Genomic DNA, 27,612 nt, shown 5'->3' with positions numbered 1-27,612 from the left:
TTCTGTCCTTGTTGAAGAGAGCTGACCAGCGTGGTAGATCTTGAGAAATGGAAGATGAATATGGAAAGGAGGATTCTTTGGGTTCTTTCTCTGAGTTCAATGGAAGAAACTTGAATGTATGAGAATGAAGAAGAAAGCAACGACCCTTCATGGGTGGGCTAGCACCAGCTTTTTAAAAGCGACAACCAGGGCAACCTTGGAGCAAGCTGTACACCGCCAGACGTCCATTCCCTCGGGAGAGCATCGTGTTAATGAGACACTCCCGGCATTCTAAGCGTGATCTTCGTGGATATTTTCACACCCAGAAGGATTTTCGGGATCCCCTGCAAGGACCCGACGGAAGTTTGAGGGGCAAGTGTCGGACAGCGTACTAACAGCAATGGTCGACGCTCCGTAAGGATATTGGCTCCTTCGGATGATGGAAAAACGGTCTTCTCGATAGGTCTAACGGCTTTGCATCCGCCTAGTTATAGACCGTCTGTCCAGCCAGTCAAATTGTTCAAACCTGCAGGCTTTTGCAGTAGGTAGGTGACACCCGGGGGTCTCGGACGAAAAACCTCTACGGTTCATTGCAGCAAAATCCGTTGCTGAAACCGTGTCGTTGGCCGGCTTTCAGCTCGCCTACATCGAGGCGAACAAGTTACTAGCCGTAATGATCCCGCACCAAAGCAAACGACAAAGCCCTCTTTCCTCTCTCCAGTAACCGCTCCCTTCTCATTTCCCTCTATGTTTGGCGCTTTGGTGGACCTATCGTCCTCAAACCGGGGAGACGCGTTTGACACCGCAGGCGCTGAGCGCTTTAATTGCCGGAGGACCGAGAGACTATATTCTTAGGAAGCAAACAATGGACAGTGATGCTCATGCTCCTGAGAAATAAGAGCGGTAGGTGTGTAGTAAGTTTACATGCCCTCGGATGTCTATATCTCGCTCCTGGCGGGACATAATTAACTTGTTCCTTTCTGACTACTACATCCAGTCTCATATCCCTTTGTTGATGGTTGTTTGACATTGGAACAATCTTGGTTAGGGTGGCTTCTTCTAGGATATCAGTGCGGTAACCTAAAAGCAAACATATCAACGCCCGGTAAAAGAGTACACAGGGGGGACCTTGCACGACTAATCCAATACTGAGAACATACGGTACAATATTTGAAAATGCACGCCACACGTGGATCTTCGCTAAGTTGGAACCGCGAGGCGGAAAGAAAGAGACAATAAACGGGAGGCAGCTATCCAGACAGCTAAACAATGATCGAACGGCGCAGTAGTCTTGCAGAAATCGCTAAAAAGACCACCGGACTTAGTGGCAAGGATCTAGACATCGGTTGTTTGATGGCTTAACAACTGCCGACAACCGATGCGATCTCTGAGTAGCTTGGCTGCTGTCTATTCCCGTACAGCGCTCAGGTGGACATGGATATACTCTTTGCTATTTTCCCCTTCAGCATCGGCCCGTCCACGGATAACCCTTTACGGAAAGCTGAAAGGCCTGAGCGACCAGCTGAAATTACCCTTGGGAATGGAAAAGCGTTCCGATAAGTACTTCCCATGCTATGATTCCTTCGTCCTTTCCCAACTTAGTACGCTTAGTTTGTTTCCCGCACCTTTTTTCTTGACCAGAGTGGCTTCCATCAAACGAAACTAGCTTGAAGTCATTGGGAGGCAGGGATAATATCCCGACAACCCATGGTTTTTTGATGTTGATCGTCCCAAAGGAACAAAACCCATGGCTTGGCCTGTGCCTTCGTGCAACGCTCGAACGTATAGACCGGGAATTTCTTCAAAATCAGTACGGGTACCGTCGGCGTCCTTTGCGCCGGCAACTATTCCTATAGGGTACATGGATAACAACAGACGGGTAGAAGAAGGAGAATCATGCAATGACAAGGCCATTGCCAATCTGGTTACCATGGGCTATGCGGCATACTGGTGGACTTCTACCCCAACAAGAGATGCTCCATACGTTTCTATTTCCAAATATTACACCCTCCTTGGTAAGACGCCCCCAAGCTCCTGACGTACAAGGCTCCGAATAGCCCGGATACAGAAAAGCGTTCAGCCAGTCTAGCAAACTGCCCGCAGCCCGAATGGAAGGCGGCTGTGTCTCCCACGGAACCCCCAGCCGTTTACTTCGGGGAAAACAGCTGGACAGCGCTTTATCTGGTCTCTGGGAGGTCCTGACAGAACAGTATGAAGATCAAAGGCTATCAAGACGGCAAAGAAATTGAGATACTTAGTATCAAGTCCGTAAGTTCGCCTACAGGGCCAGTGCAACATGAAGGGTACGATAGAGTAGTTGTTTCAAGCCAATCCAATGGTGTCAGCATGCTAGATGAGCAAAGAACGAAGACAGAGAAAGTGTTGGTGCCTGAGGCAGACAGATGTGCCAGACCGCGCTACGACCCGATCGGGACTAGCGCTACATCTCCGAAATCTTCCCAAATCCATCCATCTTCAATTCCACCCGCGGCCGTCGTGAAAAAAGCCCCGGACTGGCGATTTGACACCCTCCTTCTCTCTTCCCCTTTCGCGGCTTCTCGCTTTCCTTCTGCATACACACCATGGCTTCGATGCTCTCGACCCGGGCGGCCAGGACGGTTTCCTGCACTGCCTGCCGCTCTTTCGCCAGGCCCGGTTTTCTCCTCCCCCAGCGTGGACTGTCGACGACCACCGAGCAAACGCCCGCCGACCTCGCAGACAAGCCTCGATGGTCCTACACTCCGCCTCGGGCGCAGGCTCCCTTTAGCTTGCGATTCGATTCCAAGAGACGCGAATTCACCGTCAATTCCGATCCGAAGGTGCTTGATCAATTCTACATCCGCATGCTGGGCAATGACGGCGAGAAGATCCTCTCCGACGAGATCAAATGGCTCGCCGTGACACATAAGAGTTTCGATCAGGGTCGACGAGGCTTCAACGATCGATTGGCTTTCCTGGGTACGTGGCACGCCTGTTCCTCTCCGCGGGTCCAAGCAGCGGTCCGCAGGGACCTCAATCTCAACTTCAACGGGAGCTAATCGAGGCATTGATTTTTACTAGGGAAACGACTCGTTCAGCTACAAGCTTCCCTGGCCTTGGCGCAGAGCCCCGGAAATGCTGCCTCCGCTACCCCTGATGCTCATGGCCGACAACCCTTTTCCCATCCCGCATTGGAAGGCCTGGACAACCTTTCCCACAGCACTAAGAACTTCCTGACGTCGAAGTCGAATCTCGCGGAGCTCGCGCGGAAATATGAGATGGACAAGGTCTTGAGATGGAGCCCCCGGAAGGTGAGAAACCTCCGACTGCTGCATACATTGTTTTGTCGTTTTCTTCATCCCCGGGTGTTGTCCTAGGACATCCAGTTGCACATTCCATGCTAACAGATTTCTCCTCTTCTCTCTAGCCCGACAACCTCCAGACCTCGGGAATCGAACTCGTCCTTGCTCACACCATGTACGCTGTGGTCGGTGCCGTGTCCCTGGAGAAAGGCGGGCACGTTGCCAACCAGGTGGCTCGGGAACGGATACTGGCACCGCTGGGCTTTAACATCACGGCCTAAGACGTGGTGTGATTATTGGGAAATGGCCGCGGGAGCATTTGCAAGGCGTTATTTCCTTTTGCTCTGTTTTCTTTTTTTTGTCTTGGATGTTGTTCTTTGTATGCCTTGGGGGCTTCTCTCTTTTCATCCACCGTACATGTACTTTTACAACGATCTGTGCTATATATTGACTGCAAATACCACCTGGAAGGCTCATTGCCAATTGAAGATATAAATATAATCATAAATATAAATTGATCTATATAGGATGTACGGTTCCTCTGACACCGCCCGGGTAACAGCGCAAAATACCCGGCCAGCTCTTATGGAACCCTCGTTACGATGCATAGTCTCCGCACCTCTGTATCGCAAGTTCCAGTAATAGAAACTAGAGACGAACAGACAGAAAGTCCGACGAATCCAGAAATCACATGGAGTAATTTGTACTGGCTTGCACTGTCTATTGGGAGCGTGGGAGAAAGAAAAGAGAAGAGAGAAGCCGAAGCGAAAAAAAAGCAGAAATAAATATGGTCCTGTCGAGGGCGCTAGACTGCATCGGGGTTGGCGGTGCCGTCTTTCGGGCTAACCAGAATAGGCAAGATAGTGACTTGCGACGACTCCAAAGGAAGTACGACGGCTTCTTCTTTCTCTTCTTCTTCTTCTTCGATTCCATCCGCTCTCCTGTTCCATCTGTCGGGGTTTCGTGCTCGTCACTCCTCCCCGTAAGTTATGTCTGTTTTTGTTGGACCCCGTCGTGCGGGACCAAAAACTAATGCGCAGGGTGCAGCTCCTTTCCTTCTCCCACCCCCACGAGCAGCATGTCCGACTAGTGTGTTTCGTTGGCCTCTCCCCGTCCCAATCCAATCTCGCCCAGGAGCCCGTCCCCGTTGCTACCATACAATTGACACTCACCTGCTTTCCGCCGACCGATCCTACACCATCGTCCCTCCTCGCGCTGCCACCCTCCTCAATCTCCCGCGATGGCCTCCGCCCTCTTCTTCCTCGACCTGAAGGGCAAGGTACGTTGGTGCCCTTCCGCCCGACGTCAAGTTATTTCGACCGCAATTCCCCTGGCCGCTGACCAGCCAAAATAGACCCTTCTGGCCCGAAACTACCGCGGAGACATCCCCATGTCCGCTGTCGAAAAGTTCCCTATCCTCCTCAGTGACGCCGAAGAAGAAAGTTCCGCCGTGCCACCCTGTTTCTCCCACGAGGGCATTAATGTACGTTGGCCCTCCGCGACCTGCATACTTGCTTGTTCTACCTTCCTCGTCCCCGCCTAGCCGCTCCCCGCAGTCCGATTCGCTTTTTCTACTCCCCCCTATTTGCCCTTTGGATACTACGCTTGAGACTGGCTTAGTTCCGCGTATAAGGAGGGGAATGTTTGCACGAAGGGATTTTCGTTGTGCGCGTGCTGATCCTCAATGGGGCCCTTTTTTATAGTACCTTTACATCCGCCACAGTAACCTCTATATCCTCGCGTTGACCAAGAAAAACACCAATGCGACCGAGATCCTTCTTTTCCTCCACAAGATCGTGGAAGTCTTCACGGAATATTTCAAGGTGTTGGAGGAGGAGAGTATTCGCGACAACTTCGTCATTATCTACGAATTGCTCGATGAGATGATGGATTTCGGGTACCCACAGACGACAGAGAGCAAGATATTGCAAGAGTAAGGCGGCCACCGGAATCAGCAGATTGGACGACAAAAGAACGGCTGAGGCTGACATCGGCGCTCAACTAGGTACATCACGCAAGAGTCGCATAAGCTTGAGGTTCAAGCTCGGCCTCCCATCGCCGTCACCAACGCAGTCTCCTGGCGAAGTGAGGGTATCCGCTACCGCAAGAACGAGGTCTTCCTGGACGTTGTCGAATCGCTGAACCTGCTCGTATCGGCCTCCGGAAATGTCCTTCGATCAGAGATTCTGGGTGCCATCAAAATGAAGTGTTACCTGAGTGGTATGCCCGAACTTCGTCTGGGGTTGAACGACAAGGTTATGTTTGAAACAACCGGTCGCGCTACCCGAGGCAAGGCGGTCGAGATGGAGGACGTGAAATTCCACCAGTGTGTTCGTCTTTCTCGATTCGAGAATGACCGAACGATCAGCTTCATCCCGCCGGACGGTGAATTCGAGCTCATGAGCTATCGGTTGAACACGCAGGTGAAGCCTTTGATTTGGGTGGAGTGTCTTGTCGAGTCTCACTCCGGCTCTCGCGTTGAATACATGTTGAAGGTAAACTGCCCCGACCTTTTCCCTTAAACGATGTCCATTGGAATTTCTCACGCCTAACACATTTTCTCCACCAACAGGCCAAGGCTCAATTCAAACGTCGCAGCACGGCAAATAACGTTGAAATCGTCGTCCCTGTCCCGGAAGACGCCGACTCGCCCCGGTTCCGAACCAACATCGGAACCGTCCATTATGCCCCCGAACAGTCTGCCATCGTCTGGAAGATCAAGCAGTTTGGCGGCGGCAAGGAGTTCCTCATGCGCGCCGAGCTCGGGCTCCCCTCCGTTAAGGGCGACGACGAACACGGCGGTGGTATGACCGGTGGATTCGGTGGCAGCATGGGAGGTACTGGATCTGGCAAAGCAAAGAGACCCATTAACGTCAAATTCGAGATCCCCTATTTCACAACGAGTGGTATCCAAGTACGGTATTTGAAGATCACAGAACCTAAGGTATGTCCCCGATCTTTTTCTATCCCGAGTCACTCATCTTACTGATAATGTTTTCTTTTCTAGCTCCAATACCCCTCTCTCCCCTGGGTCCGTTATATCACTCAATCGGGCGACATTGCCGTTCGTATGCCAGATGTACAATGATGTAAAGCGTCGTCTTTTTTCTTGTTTTTCTCTTTCTTATGTAGCTCAATTACCTAGAATTTTTTCCCCCTCTGCTATGGAATTAATCAGCCGTCCACTGCCCCGTCTGCGTTGTGTTATCAACTGTACTGTACAGGAATATCTATCTACCTAGGTGTAGGTAGATTGGCATGTTTGTTTGGTAGCTTCGTACGTCAATATTCAATTTTCATATTTCTAACTCCCTCCCCATTCGCCTTGCCTTCTTTTTCTTCTATTCGCTGCTGCTGTTGTTAGGAAACAGCAAAAGGGTTTCTATTCCTGCCTCTTTCCCGACCATTCCGACCTCTATATTTCTTCTGTCCAACGTGCTCTCTTCCTTTCCCTATTTGGCAATATGGCAGTCTCTGGCAGGCAAGTCTGAATTGCATGATTGCATAGAAACCGATGAACCGTCCCACAATTGCGGCATCCGTTGTAAGTCTCGGTGTCTTTTTTTTCCCTTTCGGTGATATACTATGCTATCTACGATAGGCTTATCAGTGCAAATAGATACATAAGCAATACAGTATATGTCATCCAGTAGATTCAGGTGGGTAGGTGGGATGGATGGATGTATGTGTGTGTGTATGGAGGTAGGTAGGTAGTAGACAGAAAACCACACGTGGGTATCTCAAGATAAAGGTATGAAAGGAGAAAGGAGAAGAAAGGGAAGAAGCAGGAAGGAAGAGAAGACAAGAAGATGAAGGAATGAAAACATGTCACATTATGTGTTGGACCGAGGGAAAAAAAAAAGAGCCATGCACAGGTTATGGCATACAATGAACCAAATAAAAAACGCCGAATTTTCGCTAGATGTCCTCGCAGATAACTGACACCTTGGTAGTGTTGGTGATAGATAGGAGGGATAGATGGTAGGTGATATGGTAATGACATGATATGAAAATGCTCAATTGTTAGGGTGGGGGTGATTCGATTCCCCTGACTTCTTGAGTTATAACCCTTCCAGGTTCGTTCTGATTGACTTTCGGCGGATGAATTATGTCAACCGTGTGAGTTGAGGGTGGTTTCGCCATCGGGCGAATCTGGCGCCGGGAGAGGGAATCCATCGCCCTGACCGGTAGCTGCAGCTTTGGAAAACCCCTCGCGGGCTAACATGGTGTTCATGACAGCGCAGTTGTACGCAGCTTCGCCAGGCGGAACCACCATGAAGATATACGTGTTGTCGGTGAAGCGGCCGAGGAAGACGTTGAACTGCGGCGTTTTCGTGTGCATGACGACGAAGCCGGCCGATGCCGGGGTGGTATGGGTATTACGGGCGGCGCAATGCTTGAAGGCCTTCATGATGTTGGAGAGTCGCTCGTGGCGGTCGTAGATGGGGTTGAGATCGCCGACTTCGGAGGCCACCGAGGTGACGGTGAGGAAGGTGGAGCGCTCGAAGAGAATGACCTCCTCAGCATTGATGCGTTTGGCGAAGGCGTGCAGGAAGCGCTCAATAACGGTGAGATTGGGAATGAGGCGGTGGACAATACCGGCCCAGGCTTTATAGAGTGATTGATCCCAGATGCTGCTGCCGAAAGTGTCGATGGAGAAGTGCTCGGAGCGGCTGCGGATGAGGGCGGAGCGTTCCTCGTAGATGCGTTGACGGTGTTCGGCCTGGATAAGGTCGAGCTTGTGGACGAGACAGAAGACGTAGGCATTGGGACTGAACTCTTTCAGAGCGTTGATGATGGCATTGTAGGTGTCGAGGTCACGTTCGACCTCGCGCGATTCAATGTCGAAAACGTAGATGAGCACTGCAACGTCGGAGAAGATGTTGCCTCGTTGAGAAGCGAGATAGGTCTCCATGAAGGCATCTTGCCTGTATGGGGAAGATTGACGACGTCAGTTTCCCCGAACGAGGGAATACGCATTATTTATAAGAAAAGCAAAGAAGAGCTTACCCTCCGCAATCCCACAGGTTCAGTGTGAGGTTTCCCATGAACTTGACATGACTGTGCTCCACATCGATTGTGGCCCCCAACCGGCGGACATCTTTGGCGACGTAATTGCTAAAGATGATTGAGCGCATGGAAGACTTCCCCGAGCCGCTCTTCCCCATCAAGAGGACCTTTCTCTTCTTCTTGCGCACGTCCATGTCTGCCGGAGGTGTGTAGGGAAACGGTGGTGGTCACTGGTCGTTGACGGTATGTACCCCGCAGAAGCGGGTGCTGTGAAGCTAAAGTGGGAGACGGCAACTCTGTAATGTGAATATCAGCATCTGCAGAGAGATTCTGAATCCATTGAGGTCAGCAACGTGCAAAGTCAAAAGGCACGACGCTGGAACAACCAATGGCTGGGGGAAGAAGGAGTTAAAAAGCACCGACGAGACCGGGATCGACCAGCCTTCTCGTGACCCTCGTCATCGCTGTCACGTGGGGGTGCACGGGACCTGTCGATCCGAGCCCTGCAGATTACCTAAGCCATCATGTGTCTGCAGTTACTGTAGTTATGTGTAGTTAGAAGGGCACTACGGTTTAGATTCATCTCTTTCGTACAAAGTTAATCTTTTGTTAATACTGTTTGGTTGTTGGTTTCGTTTTGTCATCCCAGTATCACACCCCTTGAAACCCAGAATAGAATGGCAAGTATACACGGACAGATTCATCATCTCATAACAATAGCTCTACATGAAAAGGGAGGAAATGAAGATTGTATAGCTTCTCCATAGAACCAGTCGATAGAAAAGGAGAATGCAACAAGATGGAGGCGTAGAACATCCGGTCATTAAGAGGTCGTAAAGGACCACCACCAGCTTATTTTTTCTGAAGAAAAAACCGACGCAATACTGGTGGAGTCAGGTATCCAAAAATAAGAAAGTAGAAAAGAAAGTCAAACAGGGTATGCGATAATTAAAATACGGTGCCGTCGGAGCGGATCATGATCGGGGGTTCCTTCGTGTTGGGTCTGGAGACCTCGGCAATCTCGCGGCCACCCTGATGCATTGACGTCAGCCTCTATATCTACCAAGACAAAAGGAATTAGAGAGGATTCCTTACCTTCCATGAGCCAGCCTCGAGCATCTGCGCAAGCGTCAATTGGTCTTCCCCGCGGAGTCCCAACTGACCGTTGACTTCGTCCAGTAGGTCATCCAGGAACCCAACAGTCACTGCTCGCCATTCCACTACCACGTCGTCGTCGGTCGAGAAGAGGGGAACCACCTCCACATTCGGCTGACCCTTGATCTGCGCATTTTGCTTGTATGCAGCGATTCCGCGCTGGAGGTCATCCTCTCGCAGAGTAAGTAGTCCCATATCGATCAGAAGGCCGCCATTCCGGTACTCGGGGAGACCGGTAAGCAGGTCACTGCCAGCGAAGTGGATCTTCATCAATCGAGACATAGGGACCATGATAGAGTAACACAGCCATTGGGTGAGCTTGTGGAACGGTACGATGTTCTCCCAAGGCTGCGCCGGAGGCGATGGCGGTAGGGTCGAACAGGGCCAGGCATCCCCAATAGACAGACCGTCGATTTTCGTTCGCGAGGAGGGCCAGATCGGGGTCAGACCGTCCATGAGAACGGTCCACAGCGTGGTGATCGGAACGATTGGTACGGACGAAGCCAGTGTTGACGGATGAGAAAGAAGGTGATCTATAGGAATCATTCCGTTAGCAATGTTTATGGGAGGAAACAACCGCGGATTTTGCCTACCAAGAAGATTTCCTGGACGCGCATCCACGCCGAAGAAGTCCTGGTTGTTCAGGGCTTCCGACAGACGAGCAAGAAGTCCGGCGCGGCCCTCCAGACCGGCGAGCGGGTTGGTTTCAGAGTGCTGCATTCCCTTGGCCAGGACTTCCACCGTTACCTTTTTCAGCCCGGCCCCGTCGACCTGGCACGGTTCGGTTGGGTCGCTGCTGAAGAGCCCGCTTTTGAACATCTCGAGGGTGGCCACCGCAAGGCCTTCGCTGCGCGAGAAGACCCGGCTCGACTCCTTGGATTTGTATGACCATTTAGTGCCGGCGCCGGCGTCCAGGAGGACCGAAACAACAAAGAGATCGATCAACCGACGAGTTCGTTCTTGCGCATCGATCGTACTGGGCCAGGACTGCAGCAACTGGTTGACACGCGGTCTGCCGCCCACGTCGAAATGTTGCCAGCGGCCATGAGGAGGGATCGATTCGTAGTCGGGAGCATAGTCGCGCTGTACATGAAAGCAGGGTCAGCCAACATCACACGGTGACCGGAGGGGTCTCAAGGCTTGTTGGGGGTCACTCACCTTGATGATGGAGACGATGTAGGATGCCGTAGCCTGGAACTTGCTCATGTCGACGTCGAAATGTTTAAGTTGGTTCCTTTTGGCCTTTGACAGCACGAATTTGGCCCGGTCTCGTACGGCATGAACACTGCGAAGATAGGCCGCAGGGTCTAAGGCTGGGTCGGGGGGTTTGGCAATCGACAACTCGGGGATTGATGCGGGCAGGCCACTTCCTTTGTAGCCGGGCGATCGCAACGAGGCATTGGAGGTGCGAGCACTGTTAACGGACGCGAACGAATCTTGTTCATCCTTCTCACTCTGGATCGAGTTTTTGGAGTCCTTGCGCTTGAAGAGACCCATGGTGAGAAGGCGGATGGAGAAGGACGTGAGAGATGTCCTGGCGACGAGGAGAGAAGGGAGAAGATCGGGCCGAATAATCCGAATCCAACAGACAGACGATTATACTGAGAGATTTAGGGAGAAGTAGGGTGAGGTTAGGAAAGAAGAGAGGGGGGAGAGGAGAGGAAAAGAAAAGCGAAGAGAAGAATGAGGAGAGAGAAAGAAAGAAAGAGGAGAGATGGTGGGGGGGGGGAAAGCAGAGAACAATAAAAAAGATGATGATCTGCGGCGGTTGCGGGAAAGCAACCTGCTGCTGGTTCGGCTTTATTTTTTTTTTATTGTTTATTCTGATTCCTTGATTTATTTTGGTATTCTAATCTTAAATGGATTTTCTGGTTTTATTTTTCTTGAAATTTCTTTTTAAGAAAAGAACGAAAGAGAGAGAGAAAAAAACACTAAGAATACGGGGCGGGGCGGCCGAGAGATGGTTAAGGTCGTTAGGGGGGAATTAGGAGGAGTTAGGAAGGTGAGGAACCAATTCTCAGACGCCTCATTGGAGCAAAAAGGAGCAGCGAGTTAGGTAGGCTCGTTGAAAGCTCGCTATTTTCACTATTTGACTAGTCGAGGCTCGGAGTCGGGAGGTGGGGAGCTTTTGGAGTGATGGAGTCCATTTGATATCAGGAAATTAATTACCGCGGCCGCGGGTACTTGTAAGGTACTTCCCGACCCTCCCTCGTCGTGCCTCCCGCCGAGTACTCTGGATGTACTCGGGCGGTCGTCAGATATTAGCCCCGTTTCAAGGAACTGATTCCGTACTGTTCTGATGTAGATTTCATCAGTGACGGCTGTCATATTCCATACACTATGAGTCTAGGTATTTCATATGAGGAAAACTGAGAAATCCCATGGAGTAACCCCAACCGACCCTTGGAGGACCCAAGCCGTCGTTGACCCGAGTTTCTCAACTCAACGGCGTCAACTCAATTCACCTTTGCCAGCTCGAGATTCGCGATCGAGAGAACAGGAAGGTCGGGAATCCACTTGGGAAAACGAACAAAGAAGAAAGAAAAGAAAAGAAAAATGGAGACGAAAAAAAATCAAAAAGCACGGACGGACTGGCGCACAGGACCATTTCCGGCCCTTTGCCCTTGTCCCTGCTCCACCACGCTGCCCCAATGGTGCGGATCTAGATTTCTTGTCTGCTCAGTGCTCAGAAAGTCAGAAGTCAGAAGTGTTCGGTCCGGCTCCCTAGGGAATGGACACAGACTCAGGTCCTGCTCCGACCCTGCTCGTCCCTAATTTCGGACCTGTTCCCCAAGGCAGGCATGAGTGAACCGCGAACCCTGTTCCCCCTTGATCCATCGTCTCTTAGACTCTTTCTCGAAGGGAATTGGAGTTGTGATTGGTCTACGGAGTACACCCTTTCTCTTTCTGTCTCTCTTACTCTCGTTTGTTATTACTCATCATCATCGCAGTGATGGTTCGATCTCTGCAGGTCGCCCTGGACGGTCCGTAGTGTCTCTCGGTTCCTTGGGTCAACCCTTCATAGTAGATGGCCCTCTGCCCCACTGAAGTCTATACCCACGGAGATTGAGAAGGTACGAGGTTGGAGACCTGGGCATTGCCATTGGCCTTATTACTTCATAATTTGAAAGAACATCATCTTAACTTTCAAGAGAGGGGAAGGACAGATCCCAATCCGAGCTGCAGCACATGCATTAGAATGATCAGTTGGGCATCTCCAACCTGACAGATACCCAATCACCGTTGCACCCCGGCGCTTAGGGTTAAGTGCCTTGAGTTCCCTAAGTTCTCTAAGTTCTCTAACGGAGTAGGTTGAAAGTTTCTATAGGGATGGCCCCAAGTCGGGAAGATCGTTCCACTTCTCGCCTTCTCGCTTGGTCATTGAGGAGCCCAGATAATAGTAGTTTGAAGAAACAACACAAACAGTGAAAAGTCAAACCTTCCCTGTGTAAAGCAGGGGACGAGCTAAAATAGTGCTCAGCATTAGCCGACTTCGTGGAGAGAGCCGAACTCTAAGCGTTGATGCTGATGAATCCTCTTCTCGCTTTCCCCCCGAGGACCCACCGGCTGGCTTAACTGACTCTGGGTTAACTTAGCCCTTGGCAGGTTAGGCCCTTCTGTCAAGACTCGGGAGTCGGGACTCAGAACGGAGTAGGCTAGGGCACTTCGAGTGTACGGAGTAGAGTGCAGGAAGGATGCCGGACTTTGTGTACGAGTTGCAATATACTGTGTACACTACACACACGGCGTATGTATGGTTCTGCATGCAGGTTATATGCAAATATGCAAGCCATCCCATGTTCGGCCCCTTTGCTATGACCGCTAAGGGGCTCTTCCAACCGGAGAAAAAAAAGGGGCCGCAGTTCACCGGAAGTCTTCCGTACGGGATACCCTTTAGGTATGTACTGTACAAGTCTCGAGAGTCGAGGCACTTCGTACTTCGTACATTCTCGACAACAGGTGGTGACAGCCCCTCCTTTCCCTCCCATCTGGCCATCTCCATGCTAAATGACAGCCGGCGCGCGCACTAACGCGGGAGACACGGTGCTGGCCACACTGCTGGGTCGCTCCGGTTTCACGTTTAAACTCTCGTCTGCCGCATTCCTCCGGATCCGGAGGTTTGTTGATTAATGGTCTAGTCAAGTAGTCATAGTAATAGCAGAGCCGTGCTATAGTCTATAACACTTCCCCATTATTATTCGGAAGTACCGTCTCCGTAAGAATAGTGGTTGTAATACATAATAGCAATGTTTCCCCGAAGTCGAAAGGGGCCCGATTTCCCCGAAACTCCGCCGTTTGACTCTGATGTCTGATGTCCGATGAATTCCTCTTAGTCTTAGGGTGGTATCGGCAGTGGCTGCGTGGCCTGTTCTCAAACGAGGCGTTAGGCAGATCCGTTCCGAGTCCGACTCTTTTTCTTTTTCTTTTTTCTATTTCTTTTGGTTTATTTTCCCTTTGCTTTTTTAGCTGCTCTCGATGGCTCGAATCCTAGCGAGGTCTGGACTTCCATCGTCATGTCATGTCATATGTATACGGAAATGCAACCCCTCAACTCAATGGTCCGTAGGATCACCCGATCATGATAGTAACGATAGTACTCTATCTCCCCCGAACGATTGATCGAAATCACAGGTAATGACCTGGACTGCATCGGTCTTCTAATCCGCGGGGATCTCCGTGGACTCCCCCTCGAATTTTTGGTCAGAATCTGGTCAACAACAGTTCGTTATCACCGATGATTGGAGGTTGCATCTGCCCCCGAAGCTCAGCTCGTCCAGGGCCTCAGGAACTCCGTCGTCTTTCTGACTCAGCCCAATCTGTCATTGGAGAACAGATTATCGCTATGCAAAACGCGTCAACTACTGTAGGAACCCTTTCGCTACTACCGGGCGGACTGTGACGCGAGGGGCCTGTGCTTTCGTTCGTGATAACCCTGGGATGCGTTGAGAAATATCGAAAATCGAACGTCTCCTATGATATCTCGCTTAGCCCTGCCCTCCACAAATAAAATCGCCTCTCCTAAAGCCGCAGCAAGCCACTAGACGCCCCCTCTCTGACCTTGCGATAGACTAGTCACCGGTAATCGACGACCGGCTAGGCTCCGCGATGGTTGGATCCTCGTTTCTTTCAATTCCGGGCCTTCGGCCCTTCAGAGCAGGTCGTATCATCTAAACCTACGACTGCCAAGTTGGCCAACTAGTCGAGAAATGGATGCATATCCCATTCCCACACGACCACCCCCGGTCTATCCAGATCTGACTGTGCGCCAGACAAGAATTTAACTCGAGGACAGTCCCCCCACCGGAGCCCACCGGCCGGCCTAAGCATAAGAGGTGTACACCGTACACAGTAAGCTATCCTCGTTGGGGTTTCCTGGCCAAGAGACAGCGTTTTCTCTTTTCGTACACAAGTATTCCGTCCAGACGGAGAACTGCGAACTTTTCTGTTCTCTTGTTGTTTTTGATTTGTCCAGTCGTCGAGTCAGGTAAGACAGGTACTTTGGGACAATGGACCAGCCGCCAGCTGCGGTGGATACAGTATTAATGACATGGCTGGGATTATCCACTTGTGGCGATTCGACCCATCAGCTCGAGCCGATGACATGAGTTACGGGAGGCTGTATCTTGACATCTGGTCAAAATGTCTTGACTGATACTGTTAGTCTCGATTTCGGAGACCTTGAGGGATGCTCGATGCAGGAGTCCGTTGTCAAACTAATTTTTTTGTTTCTGGCAAAGACGATGCAGGCTAGAGAAGAGGTCCACAGTGGCGTGGGTTCTGTTAACGGCGTTTAATCTAGGGATGGGAGGATGTGTTAGCTTGTTGGCTGTTAGCTTGTGATAGTGTCGGTGGGAGATAATAATACCGTGATAATAATAATAGCAGCAACTGTTACAACAACAATAGACACTACCAATTATTGACTACGGAGTAGTACTTGCCATTCTTCTAGTGGGTGTTTTCTCTCTTTCTATTTTTGCTCGCTGATTAATTCTCCGACGGCTGATTCAGCAGCACGTGTTGACGGGTCACGTTCGGGCGGAAACTCACCAGCCACAGTTCTGGTCTGCGCCACCGCTGCATCATCGGGCTCAGCCACGGTCCCCCATCTCCAGGGGAAGCCGAGTCCATCCATCGCCCGCATCTCCGACAGGCGAATCTCTCTTCGTCCCACTTGTTGTTACACTGTTTGCCTCATTGTTGTAAAATCCCCTCTTTCTTTCATTCTTTCATTTCACGGGACAAACTCATTTCCGCCCAGGTGGCCCGCCGATGGTGAGATGAAAACCATGGAATCCTTGCGTCATTTCACTACGACCTCTATCCTAATGCAATCCTCCCAGACACTTATCTACTTCTTCTTTTGAACTTTTGAATCCAGACCCATCATGGATGACCTGAGTGGCCTGAGTTGGTCTGCCAGCTCATCCAATGCCCCCCAGAAGCCTCCGCCCATGAGCTCTAGCTCTTTATTTCCCAATGTGAGGCCAGCTCACCCCTCCGGCCGCTCTACTCCCCTCTCCGCCTCGTCTACCGCGTCCAATCCGCCGGCCAAGCCTGCGACCTCGGACAAGGACAGCTTCGCAAACCTCGTCTCGTTCAATTCGTCAAATTCCAATAAGAATGTGCCTCTCGTAGAGCAGCAAAGGCGACTACAAGAGGAAAGAGCCAGGAAGGAGGCGGAGAACCGATCCCGGTTTGAGTCGCAGTATGGAGGGCAGAACTCCCAGTTCTGGGACAGTCTTGAAAAGGGAGGGAGTGGCAATTCAAGTGGATTCGGAGCTACGCCTACCCAGCAGAAACCGCAGTCTCCCGACGAAGATGATATTCTCGCCGCCTTTGACGCCTCAGCCCCCGTGGACGCATCCACCCACTTCCCCATTCCAAGCCCGTCGCCTTCGCCGCAGGTTGGAACTAGCTCGCCACAACTTACTACCAATGGAGCGCCGTCAGCGCCTCCGGCCGCGGGTGGAATGGACTTCATGGATGACGATGATCCGTTCGGTCTCAACCAACTGAAACCCAAGCAGCAAGCCCCCCCGGCGCAGCCTGCTTCAACTAACGACGACGATGACGATTTTCTCGGCTTGCTGGGCAAGCCCGTGTCTGAACTTCCTCCGAAGCCACCGGCCAAATCGCCTACCCCTCCGTCTACACACGAGAGCCCCCCTCCGCCCCCACCTTCCAAGGGATCCAGCGGGATTGATCGCGCCGTCGCTGAGCTTGTGGACATGGGTTTCCCAGCAGACAAATCGGCACAGGCTTTACGAATGACTCCGACGGGTACCGATATACAGGCTGCTGTCAGTTTACTGCTCACCCAAGCGCACGAGGAGTCTCGGCAGAGGTCGAGGAATCGACCCACACCTGACGATTTCCATTCAGATCATTCCGGCCGGAGCAGAGACCAGAGCGCGAGATCGGATCGCAACGTTCCGTCATGGATGCAACAAGAACGCGCTCATACGCCCCGAAGCCGCAGCAACAACCGGAGCCCCATGGCCGCAGACAAGGACCCGGCGCAGGTCGCATCGGCTTTCGGAAACAATCTACTGAAGACGGCCAATTCTTTGTGGAAGTCGGGTAGCAAGAAGGTCCAGCAGGTTGTTCAGGATTTCAACACGGAGCAGGACCCTAATCAGCCCAAGTGGCTAAGAGAGGCTTCCATGCACGAGGAGCCATCTCCTGATGAGTGTCGCCAGGCCCCGGGCCAGTCTTCTCGCGCGCCGCCTGCGGAATTCACCAACGAAGCTTTGCTTCTGGAATCTGACAGGGATCCGCGTGCATCGCACAGGCCGGATAGGTCGCATGAAGCACGACCTCCGCCTCGATCGGACAGCGCGAGCTTCCGTAACCAACCTTCCCCGCCTGTCGGGGAAAGACGGGCGCAACAGCCGGCGTTCCTGCGAGAGCAGATGAGAAGCGAGTCTAGGGACCCTCGAGTGCGCGTGTCCAAGACAGCCGTGGAACAGCAGTCTGCACAGGCATATGTTTCCCCTGCTCGGCGGAAACGACCTGTCGCACCGTCCCCTGCCCCAGAGCCCGCCGTGGATTTGTTTGACTCTCCCGCCCCATCATCAAGTGTTCAACAACCCAAGCCGGCATCATCACCGGCGCAGGCACAGGCCCAACCTTCACGATCTTCAACACCCGCCAAACCCCTGGCTTCACGGCCGAAGGCTCTTCCTCCCCGGGCCGTTCCTCCCTTGTCCCAAGAGGCGCTTTCATCCACCCATCGTCATAAGGACAAGGGTGCCGAAGCATACAAGAGAGGTGATTACGGCTCCGCTCACGAGTCGTTCTCAACAGCCCTCGGCATGCTGCCGGAAAAACACCCCCTCACCATTATTATTCGCAGCAACCGTGCCATGACCGCTCTAAAAATTGGCGAGCCGAAGGTCGCCATTAGCGATGCCGACAGTATTCTAGAGGTGATCGGGCCTTCCAAGGGAGAAGCGGAGAGCATCGAACTTGGTAACGGCGAACCCAACAAACCAATGAAGGACTTCTTCGGCAAGGCTTTAATGCGCAAAGCGGAAGCCCTCGAGCAACTGGAGCGCTGGGTCGACGCGGCCCAGTCGTGGCGACAGGCGGTCGAGAACGGCCACGGCGGAAGTACGAGTATCCAAGGACGCAATCGATGCGAGAAGGCCGCGGGAATTAACAAGCCGACACCGAAGCCCTCGGTACCGACACGTCGATCCGCTGCTCCTGCTCCCAAGAGACCGTCTGCGTTGGCCGATCTGCAAGGCGGATCTGCCTCGTCTGGCATGGACTCGGCGGCTGTCAGTCGTCTTCGAGCGGCCAACCAAGCAGCCGAGCAAGCCGACGAAGAGAAATTCGCTCTTACCGAGTCGGTCGATGCCCGCTTGGCCGCATGGAAAAACGGAAAGCAAGATAACCTCCGAGCTCTACTGGGCAGTCTGGACACGGTTCTCTGGCCCGAGTCCGGGTGGAAGAAGATCAACATGTCGGAATTGATCATGCCCAATAAGGTCAAGGTGCAGTATATGAAGGGGATTGCCAAGGTGCACCCGGACAAGGTACGTTCACAGGTCTGATGCATTAGCATAAGTGTCGAATCTAATCTGAGTCTCTAGATTTCCACCACCGCCACGACCGAACAGCGCATGATTTCCAGCGCCGTGTTTGGAGCCTTGAACGAGGCATGGGATAAATTCAAGAAGGAGAACAACCTATAATAGGCCTTCTTTTCGTCCAATTTTTTTTTCATTTTTTTTATAGACTAGCCATTTCCATTTTCGATATATGACAAGGCCTGCTATAGCTTGGTCGTAGCATATCTCGTATGTAGATAGACTCTACATGGAGTTATGAATCAATGCAGTGATGACCACGCCAACCCGTATTCTTCTTTGTATCTCAGCAGTCTTACCTCTTCCATGAGTCTTAGAAATCAACATCCTCGGAAATGATATCACCCGCCCCACCGGTTCTTCCCCTCCCTCCAAGCATCTACATCAATCCCTCTAAATACTTTTGTCAACACCCTATAAACAGAATATCGACTTCATCGTCATCATGCCCAAACTCTTCATCACCGGAATCACCGGCTACATCGGCGGCGACGCATTCTACCTGATCGCCCAAAACCACCGCGATCTCGAGATCTCCGCCTTAGTTCGAACCGCGGAGAAGGCCAAACCGATAGCGGAGAGATATCCTCAGGTCCGGATCGTGCTCGGCGAGCTCGATGACGCAGCGATCCTCGAGCGAGAAGCTGCCTGGGCCGATATTGTGATTCGTACGGGATACCCTATCCCAGACATCGCGAGAGAGGAGGAATGAACCCAATGCTTACTATTTGGATCAGACACTGCCGATTCATCGGACCACGCCGTCGCCGCCAATGCCATCGCTAAAGGCCTAGTAGAGGGCCACACGCCGCAACACCCGGGTTATTGGCTGCACACCGGGGGCACGGGGATCCTGACGTACTTCGACTCCGAAGTCCGCAAGGTCTACGGCGAGCATGACGAGAAGGTCTTCGATGACTGGAACGCCGTTGATGAGCTGGTGAATCTGCCCGCGGCTGCGTTCCACCGAAACGTCGACGAGATTGTGCTGAGGACGGGCACGCAGCATGCCGACGTCGTCAAGACGGCGATCCTCTGTCCTCCTACGATCTACGGAAGAGGCCGCGGGCCTGGGTCGGGTCGAGGACGCCAGGTCTACGAGCTGACGTCGTTCATCTTGAAGGAGAAGTATACGCCACAGATTGGGAAGGGACTGGCGCGATGGAACCATATCCATGTGTATGATCTGAGCCGGCTCTTCGAGGCGCTGCTCACGACGGCCCTTGCGGGTGAGGGTGGAGAGGAGGTTTGGGGTGCAAAGGGGTACTTCCTGTGTGAGAATGGCGAGCATGTTTGGGGGCCCTTGGCGCGGCTCATCGGTCAACAGGCGTTCGAGCTTGGGTATCTTCCTCAGGAGCCGGCATGTAGGGACTGGTCTATGGACGAGGCCATGAAGTCATCGGCGGGCTTTGAGGCCGCTAGTTGGGGCTTGAACTCGAGGGGATCGGCGCTGCGGGCTCGTAAGACATTGGGCTGGGAACCGCAGGAGCGCAGTTTGCAGGATGAGGTGCCGGAAATCATTCGTTCGGAGGCAGCTCGTTTGGCGAAGTAATTAGAAACAGATGTTGTTCCGGAGTATAGATACCTATTATTTAGGGATGATGGTTTCAGTTTGTTGGTGGATTTCCCTTCCGGGTTATCCGCTCTGACCGACTTCCTCGCCGCCTTCATTTCTTCCCTTCATTGTCCTTCCTTCTCTCTCTCTTTCTCTCCCTCTCAGCCTCGCTTCCTTTCCTTCGGCATTGAAACCAGCCACCTCCGACGTTGTCCGCCTATGCTTAAGCTTCTGGTGCCTTCGAGTCTCCTCGAGTCCAGTCCGACCTTTGACGGCGGTTTCGCTGTCGTAGCGGGCTGGATCTGCCTGATCTGGTATACAACGGTGGTGGCTGTTTGCATCTTGGGATACTACCAAATGTTGGTGACGTGACACCTCACCGCTGGGATACTTCACTGACGGATCTGCCTCCCTCTCAGATGGCGATATTTCCTCCAACGGCCGCGACCTTCTGGTTCCGCCTCCGACACTGATGCCCCTCACGTCACTGCCATTCGCCCTGTGAAAGGCCTCGAACCGAATCTATACGAGTGCCTGTCCTCGACCTTCCGTCAAGATTACCCCCGCGGCCGCCTCACCGTCTACTTCTGCGTATCTTCGCGCGATGACCCGGCCTACCCGACCCTGCAAAAGCTCATGACGGACTTTCCGCACGCCGACGCGCGCGTCTACATTGAGGACGAGGACCCTTTGCTCCAACCCGACAATGAATCTGCATATAGCTTGGGACCCAACCCGAAGATTCGGAACATGAGTCGGGCCTACCGCGAAGCAAAGGGTGATATCGTCTGGATCATCGATTGCAACGTGTGGGTGAGCGAGGGTGTTTGCGGGCGCATGGTCGACCGACTGTGCGGGCTGGGGGCTCACTCGGGCAAGAAGAAGTACAAGTTTGTGCATCACTTGCCCGTGGCGGTGGACGTCACCGGGGATGACCACGGGCAGGACGAGCGAGCCACACTTTTGGACACTTCGGCTGATGGGGAACAATCTGAGGCCGTGTCCGAGGAAGTTCCCGCAGGTACACTTGCGATGGGCGGCGGTCGGCTGGAGGAACTGTTTCTGTCGTCTGCACATGCCAAGATGTACACTGCCATCAACACGGTCCTCATTGCGCCGTGCATCGTGGGCAAGTCGAATATGTTCCGGCGCTCTCATCTGAACTACCTGACGGCGCCGTCGCCGAAGGATCCCCATCGGCGGAATCCGGGCATCGACTATTTCTCTGACAACATCTGCGAAGACCACCTGATCGGCGACCTGCTGTGGAAAAAGCGCGTACGTGAAGAGAAGGAACAGGGCGAGCGTTTCGGCAAGCACGGCATGGTCTTCGGGGACCTGGCCTTCCAGCCCGTCGCCCATATGAGCGTACAGGCATACGTGGCGCGGCGCGTGCGCTGGCTGCGTGTCCGCAAATTCACGGTGCTTCTGGCAACCTGGGTCGAGCCGGGCACGGAGTCGCTACTGTGTTCGCTGTACGGGGCCTGGGGTGTGACGACGTCTCTGGCGCAATGGCTTCTGGAGAAGGGATACCACCACGCAACGCACTTAACGACGTGGACGGCTTTCTTCGCTTGTTTCTGCCTCAGTCTGGTAGCCTGGATCCTGGTCGACTGGACACTCTACATCAAACTCCATTCAGCCCGGACGGTCGAACTCGACGAGAATACGCCGGCTTTCGCGCGGCCTCCCCGCTCGGGTACCACCCGACGGAGCTTCCGACAATGGTTTGGAGCCTGGCTGGGCCGTGAGTTCCTGGCTCTGCCGATCTGGCTGACGGCATTCTACGGCGGCGTCACGGTGACCTGGCGCGATCGACGATTCCGAGTCGGACTGGATATGAAGGTGCGCGAAATCGACATCGACAAGACGACTGAATCCGAGGGAAGCTTTTCCGGGACGAAAGTACGACAGGATTAATGAATGAACCTGGGGAAGTAAAGGGATAGACATGATAGATGACGAGCACGAACTAACTGAATTGAACTGACTGAACTGACCATGAAACGAAACATGTATATGTTCATGTACCATAGCATATATCCTGCGCATTATATCAACATATAACTAACGAGAGAAAAAAAACAAACATGAAATCCAACTTTTATCTAAATCCTTATTACCATATCATTTAAATAAATCCCAATCATACCTCATAGAGAGTAGCAATCAGCCCAACCTAAGACTATTGTTTCTTCGCACTCTCCCCCTCCGCAACACCACTCTCAAGCTCACCTCCCTTCTCCGAACTCAACAACCACTCCACGACCTGTCTGCCCTTCGACGGCGGCGCCTGCTCCTTCTGCTCCCCCCCATCCTTCATCTCAACCTCCGCCTCTCCCGATTCCTCTTCCATCTCCTGATCCGCAGCAGCAGCATTCGCCTCATTCACCTCCACAGCCGACCAATCGGCCCTCTCGGCCAAGAAAACAGCGTCCAGACCGGCGTCGTTCGTGACCGCGATGTCCGCGCCGGCTTCCACCAGCGCCTTGACGCATTCAAGGTGCGTGTTCAGCGCGGCCCAGTGCAGGGGCGTGTTTCCAGAGTGGTTCTTGTGGTTGAGGATGGATTGCGTGGTCGTTTGATCCGAGGGTTGCGTTGTGAGGGTGGTGAGGAGGTACGTTAGGATTTCTGTACGATTACATATATTATTAGCATTGATCAATCAATCTCGTTCCCATACATAGACCAGATATTCCCCTCTTCTCAGGAAAAGTTGTGAGGAACAGAATGATGTAAGAATCCATACCCAAATTTCCATTCGCTGCCGGATAATGCAACAGACAGCATCCCGTGCCTCCCTCTGCCTCGGGCGCGGCATCAACGGTCGCGGCGACGATCTGCGCAGGCGTGCATTGCAAGGAGGCGCTCAGTTCCGAGATGGTGGTTTTGAGGGAGTCAAGATCGCCGGCGCGGGCGTCGTAGATGAGATCGTCGATTGTGTCGGCGGGGATGGTGGGGAGGGACATTTTGCTTTTTTTTTTTTTTCGGCCCGTTTTACTTTGCCTTTTATTTAAGGGTTTATTAGAAGGTGGGAATGCCTATTCGTTGGCTCTGCCTGAGAGGAGAGAAAGGGTTAGTAATTTTTGATACCCCGCTATATTGTAGATGTGCCCCTCTTCGCCGAAATTTGTTATATAAAGGAGATTGGACCCGGACAGGCCACGGGGAAAAGTTTCTGGGGGGTTCAAACACAGGGACCGGGCAGGAAGGGGCCAAACACACTGGACAGGTTCAACGGACACACAAAGAAAAAGACTTACCTGGCGATGCGATTGTGTCTGGAGAAGAAAGTCCGTCGGCGGAGAACTTTGATGCCCGGTCAGGTGACTTGTGGATCCGGGGATGAAGAAGGAAGAAATACACCGTCAAGAGGGACTACTATAAGCCGATACAAATTGATATGGCTAGCAGTAAGAATAATCACGTATGATACATGTACAAGGCCCGCTATTCACGGTCTATATGCAACTGAATACAGTACAACGCCAAAAACGCAAAAGGTATCATATCACGAATTACAGAACACCATCCTCCGTCGGTCTTTCCGTAGAAATAAAACAATCAATCCCTCAACCAAGCGCGTCGCTTCTCCTCCTTCTTCTCCCTTCGCTTTTCCTTGAACATTTTCAATTCCTTCTTGCTCAATTTCTTCGCACTCCGCTCCGCGCGCAGACTTCGCCCGTCGTGAGTGTTGGCCGCCGCATCCACATCAAAAAATGCATACATTTGCCGTCGCGACTTATTCTCATCATTATGCTGTTCTGGGTTCTGCGCGTCGGACTGCCACCGCCCCGTGAACCGGTTGAACGACCCGGTCGCGTCGTACGACTGCGTCGGGTCTCCCGCACCAGCCGCCGCCGCCGGGTCCTCAGGCTCATACTGTTGCGCATACGGGGCCGTCGGATCGTAGTCCCCGTGAATCGCGGGATTGTACCCCCCGGCTACAGGGGTTTTCTTGGCAGCGGACTGGGCGGCGGAAGGCTCGGCGTCGTCGTCTACGCCGGGTTGCGGCTCCGAGGGTACGCGCGGATTCTCCCACTGCGAGACGCCCGTGAAGCGGTTGTAGAAGTAGTAGGCTTGGGCGGAGGGGTCCCAGACGGGTTCCCAGCCGTCGTCGTCCCCGGGGGCGGCCTCGTCGGGGAGCGGCGGCGCTTCTTCGTCCGGTAGGGGTGGTTGTTCTTGTTTTTGTGCCTCGGCATCTTCCTTGGACAGCTCCTGTCCCTGTCCATGTCCTTGTTCTGAGGTGGGTGTGGCGTCCTTCTCTGTTCTCGACCTTGACGCTAACTCTGACTCTGATGCTTGGCCCGACTCTTCCTTGTCACTGACTTCTCCCTGTTCTTTGGGATCCTGGACCTGATTGGGGGGTTCTTCCTGGGTTGGATGTGACGGAGAGCCCGGAGATGGGCTGCCCGGAGCTTGTTGGGGAGGGGACATATTGATTAGCACTTTTTTTCCTCGTTAACTTTGTTTTTCTGTATTTTAATTTCTCCCTTATTGCTCCCTATTTTTTTTTCTGTCTTTTTCTTTTGGGTCTGCGTCCCTCTTTTTCTTCTGTAGCCAGGACCGAGTGCAGAGGCAGAGTGTTGATTAGGAGGAGAGAGAGCGAGAGTCGAGGAAGAGGAGAAAGAGAAGATCGAGTCCGCGGTCACTAGGCCGCTTCGGGTATCGGTCGCTGCCCCCAGATTCAGGCATTATCTATTATCAGGCATCACTTATCTCCGATGCTGCCTGACTGCCTGAGGCTTGCAGTGTTCAATCTACTCCGAGAATGCCTTTGGATAGTCTTCCAGACCACTGCCATCTTATGATGCAAATCAGCAGATGCATCGTAAGGACAAACGGTCCAACAAATCAACAATCTCTCCCATTATCCACAGTAGTTATCATGCTCATCATCAAGTCATCAAGTCATCCATTCCACCATTACCCCCCTCTCCAAGCATCAATCCCCAAATGTATCAGTTTCACTCCCCCTGCACGATTACCCCCTCATCCACCAACGCCTTCGTCGCCTCGTCCGCCCACTCCCCGCACCGTCTCAGCGGCTCCGACGGATACAGCCTCTTCGCGCCCTGAAACTGCTTCTTCGGCACCGGAATCGCCTCACAGACGGCCAGAAACCGTGAATAGTCGGCGACCGCCACCCGGCCGAGCAGGTCCTTCGTAGCAAATGAGGGCTCCTCTTCCGGCGGCCCGCCAGGGCGATGGTTGAAGGTCATGCCTTCTTGGATGTTGCCGATGACGTGGTAGATGTGGCCGGATCGAGGGCCGGATTCGTGCGTCTCGACGAAGAGGAGTTGGTGGTCGCGCGGAAGGCCGAATTCGGCGACTCGGTAGGTGGCGTAGGTCGTCATTTCTATGGAATTCTTTTTTTCTATTTGCTGGGAAGGGTGTCTTGGTTTGAGGATTGACGTGGATGTTCTTGAAGGGGACGATGGGAAGGGAAGGGTCATGTACCTTATGGGAAGAGAGGGAGTTCTTTATGCAGCTTGCATTCACTAGGCAGATGGCAGATGTAGGCAGCCGCAGTAGTGATTATATGCCATTTTACGATCTAAATAGAGTAGTCAATTATTATATTGTTAAATCTATGAATGAGCAACTCCTTAACAAAAAATTTATTACATTACTAGACATGGTATACGATGTTCTACTGCATAGCCCTAACTCATGTGCAATTATATATTCCAGCACCACCAGAACCACCTGCGCACCCAATAACATAACCAACGTGTACAGGACAAAGAATAACGAATGGAGAATAGAGAATAAAGGAGTTAAAAATTCTCTATCAATCCAAACACATGAAATTTACTGTAGCCTACTCCAAATACCCAGAACAACCGAACCTCTCCCTCCATCCCTCATCGAAACATCATCCATCACAGTCAAAACAAACAAGACCCCAAACAGTCCAAGAAACAACGCCACATCTCAGCCTCCCAAGTGCCTCATCCGCTGCCAACAATGAAGGCAGTTGCCACCGACGAAACCGAATCGAAACTGGGCCCAGATGGCGCCGATCATCCCTTGGAACCAGAGGTATGTTGACCCCGTCAAGGGATGGATGATTGTCCTCCGGGCTGTGTGTGTGGATGGGATGAAGGTGTTGGTGGGTGAGATTGGTTGGTACGATGGGAGTTTGGGTGGTATTAGGCAGGATGTGAATAGTAGGAGGTGTGCTGGTTAGTGAACGCAAACGTTGGTGGTGGGCACGCAGGGTCTGGGGTGCAGGACAGTCTGCAGCAATGGTGATATTGGTTGTCGGGATGAGGTGCTCGATGGTGCATTAGTTCGAGGAACTTGAGTCTGTCATATATAATGGATCATATGCCAATGTGTATAAGATATTGATTATATGCTTATATTGGCAAATGCTGCATCTCATTGACTCTATGGTGTTGTGGTCAAGTGTGTACATGTCCTGAATATAAAATATATATCTCAAACCGGTGAGTATAGCTGCGAGATGTATATATTTGCGGAATGACCGACAAAAAGCATCTTTGGCTACATCATGCCTCCTGACTTTCAATGACATATGCCTGCAATTTCTGAAGACCAACCAGTACTAATCTCGACCAGTGTGAGTGAATGTCTAACCCATCCGGATGACCCTATCCAAACTACGCGGTATACGACTACAATAACTCGATGAAACCCTCCTTGACAGACACATTACGTAGTCGCATGGAACTCTGAGTTGCCGACAAAAAATAGCCGGAAAAACAAAAGATCGCCTGAACAAACAGAGGATTTCCAATGACAACATGCCTATCTCAAGCTTGATGAAGCCAATGGCGTCTCTAAGCCACGGTCATCAGAAGGCCGCCTCTACCCAGCGTATGCCGAAAGCGGATGACTACTGCAGTCTGCGCCTGACCGAGTCTGCTGCAGGCGCTGGTCAGGATAGGCGAGGATAGGCTCCGGGCTCTGGTCCCTGCATTCGGAAATGAGACGATCACTAGTCGACCAGGCCCCTTGCCTAGGTACGAGCTGTCCACATGGGTCTCAGACATTGGGGAGAGAGAGGGAGAGACAACAATCAAAGTGGCAAGGAGTCCTAACGGCTGGTCAGGAACAGGAAACCTGTGAGACATTGAACGGGCCCCTTGCAGATCGGTGCATGCCCTGCAATGTCCTGCGACTTGGGCGATGCCCCGAGAGAAATGCTCCGTGACACCTGCATACCACGAGAGATTGCACGATGGCCAGCAAGATCTATCACCTCTGTCAAGTTTCATGAAGCTGAATTGTTTTTGAGTAGGCATTCTGAATGCCCAGTTCCAGGTTAAAAATCTCGGAGTTAGTCGGTCAATGAGGAAGAGAAAGCCCTAGATAGTCAGGAAGGGAAAAGGAGCTAAAGGCCATCCAAGACATACCTTAATGCAACCTAATCGCTCGCATTGGACAATTGATGCACCCCACATAGCGATCTTGCCGCAGGAAGGCAGGGAAGGAATGAGACAGTAGCCTTGATCATCCAGAGCCCCGACAGATGCGGCATGTGTGCAGTCTTCCGTCAATCAGA

General features: G+C 52.4%; 10 protein-coding genes across 10 annotated transcripts; 5 read left to right on the top strand and 5 right to left on the bottom strand.

Moving 5' to 3' along the window:
* Positions 1 to 2,561: 2,561 nt before the first annotated feature.
* Positions 2,562 to 3,541, top strand: LDX57_001348 (mitochondrial 54S ribosomal protein mL57; the record flags this gene model as incomplete). The annotated part of the gene is made up of 3 exons (XM_046082989.1): positions 2,562 to 2,937; positions 3,040 to 3,269; positions 3,386 to 3,541. 3 exons carry the CDS (start codon positions 2,562 to 2,564, stop codon positions 3,539 to 3,541), a joined length of 762 nt encoding a protein of 253 aa, XP_045938946.1.
* A 959-nt stretch (positions 3,542 to 4,500) lies between these two features.
* apm1 (AP-1 complex subunit mu) lies at positions 4,501 to 6,348 on the top strand (the record flags this gene model as incomplete). Its single annotated transcript, XM_046082988.1, has 6 exons — positions 4,501 to 4,539; positions 4,615 to 4,743; positions 4,964 to 5,193; positions 5,266 to 5,755; positions 5,833 to 6,204; positions 6,268 to 6,348. The coding sequence occupies 6 exons, from the start codon at positions 4,501 to 4,503 to the stop codon at positions 6,346 to 6,348; spliced, it is 1,341 nt and encodes a 446-aa protein (XP_045938945.1).
* Positions 6,349 to 7,371: 1,023 nt separating this feature from the next.
* Positions 7,372 to 8,464, bottom strand: GTR1 (Rag GTPase GTR1; the record flags this gene model as incomplete). The annotated part of the gene is made up of 2 exons (XM_046082987.1): positions 7,372 to 8,188; positions 8,271 to 8,464. The coding sequence occupies 2 exons, from the start codon at positions 8,462 to 8,464 to the stop codon at positions 7,372 to 7,374; spliced, it is 1,011 nt and encodes a 336-aa protein (XP_045938944.1).
* A 754-nt stretch (positions 8,465 to 9,218) lies between these two features.
* Positions 9,219 to 10,922, bottom strand: LDX57_001345 (URC4/urg3 family protein; the record flags this gene model as incomplete). Its single annotated transcript, XM_046082986.1, has 4 exons — positions 9,219 to 9,302; positions 9,366 to 9,958; positions 10,019 to 10,508; positions 10,584 to 10,922. The coding sequence occupies 4 exons, from the start codon at positions 10,920 to 10,922 to the stop codon at positions 9,219 to 9,221; spliced, it is 1,506 nt and encodes a 501-aa protein (XP_045938943.1).
* A 4,892-nt stretch (positions 10,923 to 15,814) lies between these two features.
* On the top strand, positions 15,815 to 18,628 carry SWA2 (UBA/TS-N domain protein; the record flags this gene model as incomplete). Its single annotated transcript, XM_046082985.1, has 2 exons — positions 15,815 to 18,469; positions 18,527 to 18,628. The coding sequence occupies 2 exons, from the start codon at positions 15,815 to 15,817 to the stop codon at positions 18,626 to 18,628; spliced, it is 2,757 nt and encodes a 918-aa protein (XP_045938942.1).
* Positions 18,629 to 18,968: 340 nt separating this feature from the next.
* Positions 18,969 to 20,075, top strand: LDX57_001343 (uncharacterized protein; the record flags this gene model as incomplete). The annotated part of the gene is made up of 2 exons (XM_046082984.1): positions 18,969 to 19,191; positions 19,261 to 20,075. The coding sequence occupies 2 exons, from the start codon at positions 18,969 to 18,971 to the stop codon at positions 20,073 to 20,075; spliced, it is 1,038 nt and encodes a 345-aa protein (XP_045938941.1).
* Positions 20,076 to 20,297: 222 nt separating this feature from the next.
* On the top strand, positions 20,298 to 21,998 carry HSX11 (putative ceramide glucosyltransferase; the record flags this gene model as incomplete). The annotated part of the gene is made up of 2 exons (XM_046082983.1): positions 20,298 to 20,437; positions 20,498 to 21,998. The coding sequence occupies 2 exons, from the start codon at positions 20,298 to 20,300 to the stop codon at positions 21,996 to 21,998; spliced, it is 1,641 nt and encodes a 546-aa protein (XP_045938940.1).
* A 265-nt stretch (positions 21,999 to 22,263) lies between these two features.
* Positions 22,264 to 23,047, bottom strand: YAR1 (ankyrin repeat-containing protein; the record flags this gene model as incomplete). The annotated part of the gene is made up of 2 exons (XM_046082982.1): positions 22,264 to 22,709; positions 22,828 to 23,047. 2 exons carry the CDS (start codon positions 23,045 to 23,047, stop codon positions 22,264 to 22,266), a joined length of 666 nt encoding a protein of 221 aa, XP_045938939.1.
* Positions 23,048 to 23,642: 595 nt separating this feature from the next.
* On the bottom strand, positions 23,643 to 24,515 carry LDX57_001340 (uncharacterized protein; the record flags this gene model as incomplete). Its single annotated transcript, XM_046082981.1, has 1 exon — positions 23,643 to 24,515. One exon carries the CDS (start codon positions 24,513 to 24,515, stop codon positions 23,643 to 23,645), a length of 873 nt encoding a protein of 290 aa, XP_045938938.1.
* Positions 24,516 to 25,045: 530 nt separating this feature from the next.
* On the bottom strand, positions 25,046 to 25,435 carry LDX57_001339 (uncharacterized protein; the record flags this gene model as incomplete). Its single annotated transcript, XM_046082980.1, has 1 exon — positions 25,046 to 25,435. One exon carries the CDS (start codon positions 25,433 to 25,435, stop codon positions 25,046 to 25,048), a length of 390 nt encoding a protein of 129 aa, XP_045938937.1.
* Between the last annotated feature and the right edge of the window lie 2,177 nt (positions 25,436 to 27,612).

This window comes from Aspergillus melleus (genome assembly GCF_016097325.1).
Source record: "Aspergillus melleus strain CBS 546.65 chromosome Unknown contig1, whole genome shotgun sequence".
NCBI classification, from domain to species: domain Eukaryota; kingdom Fungi; phylum Ascomycota; class Eurotiomycetes; order Eurotiales; family Aspergillaceae; genus Aspergillus; species Aspergillus melleus.
The sequence above is the reverse complement of the archived record's forward strand: the minus strand, read 5'-3'. Positions and strand labels throughout refer to the sequence as shown.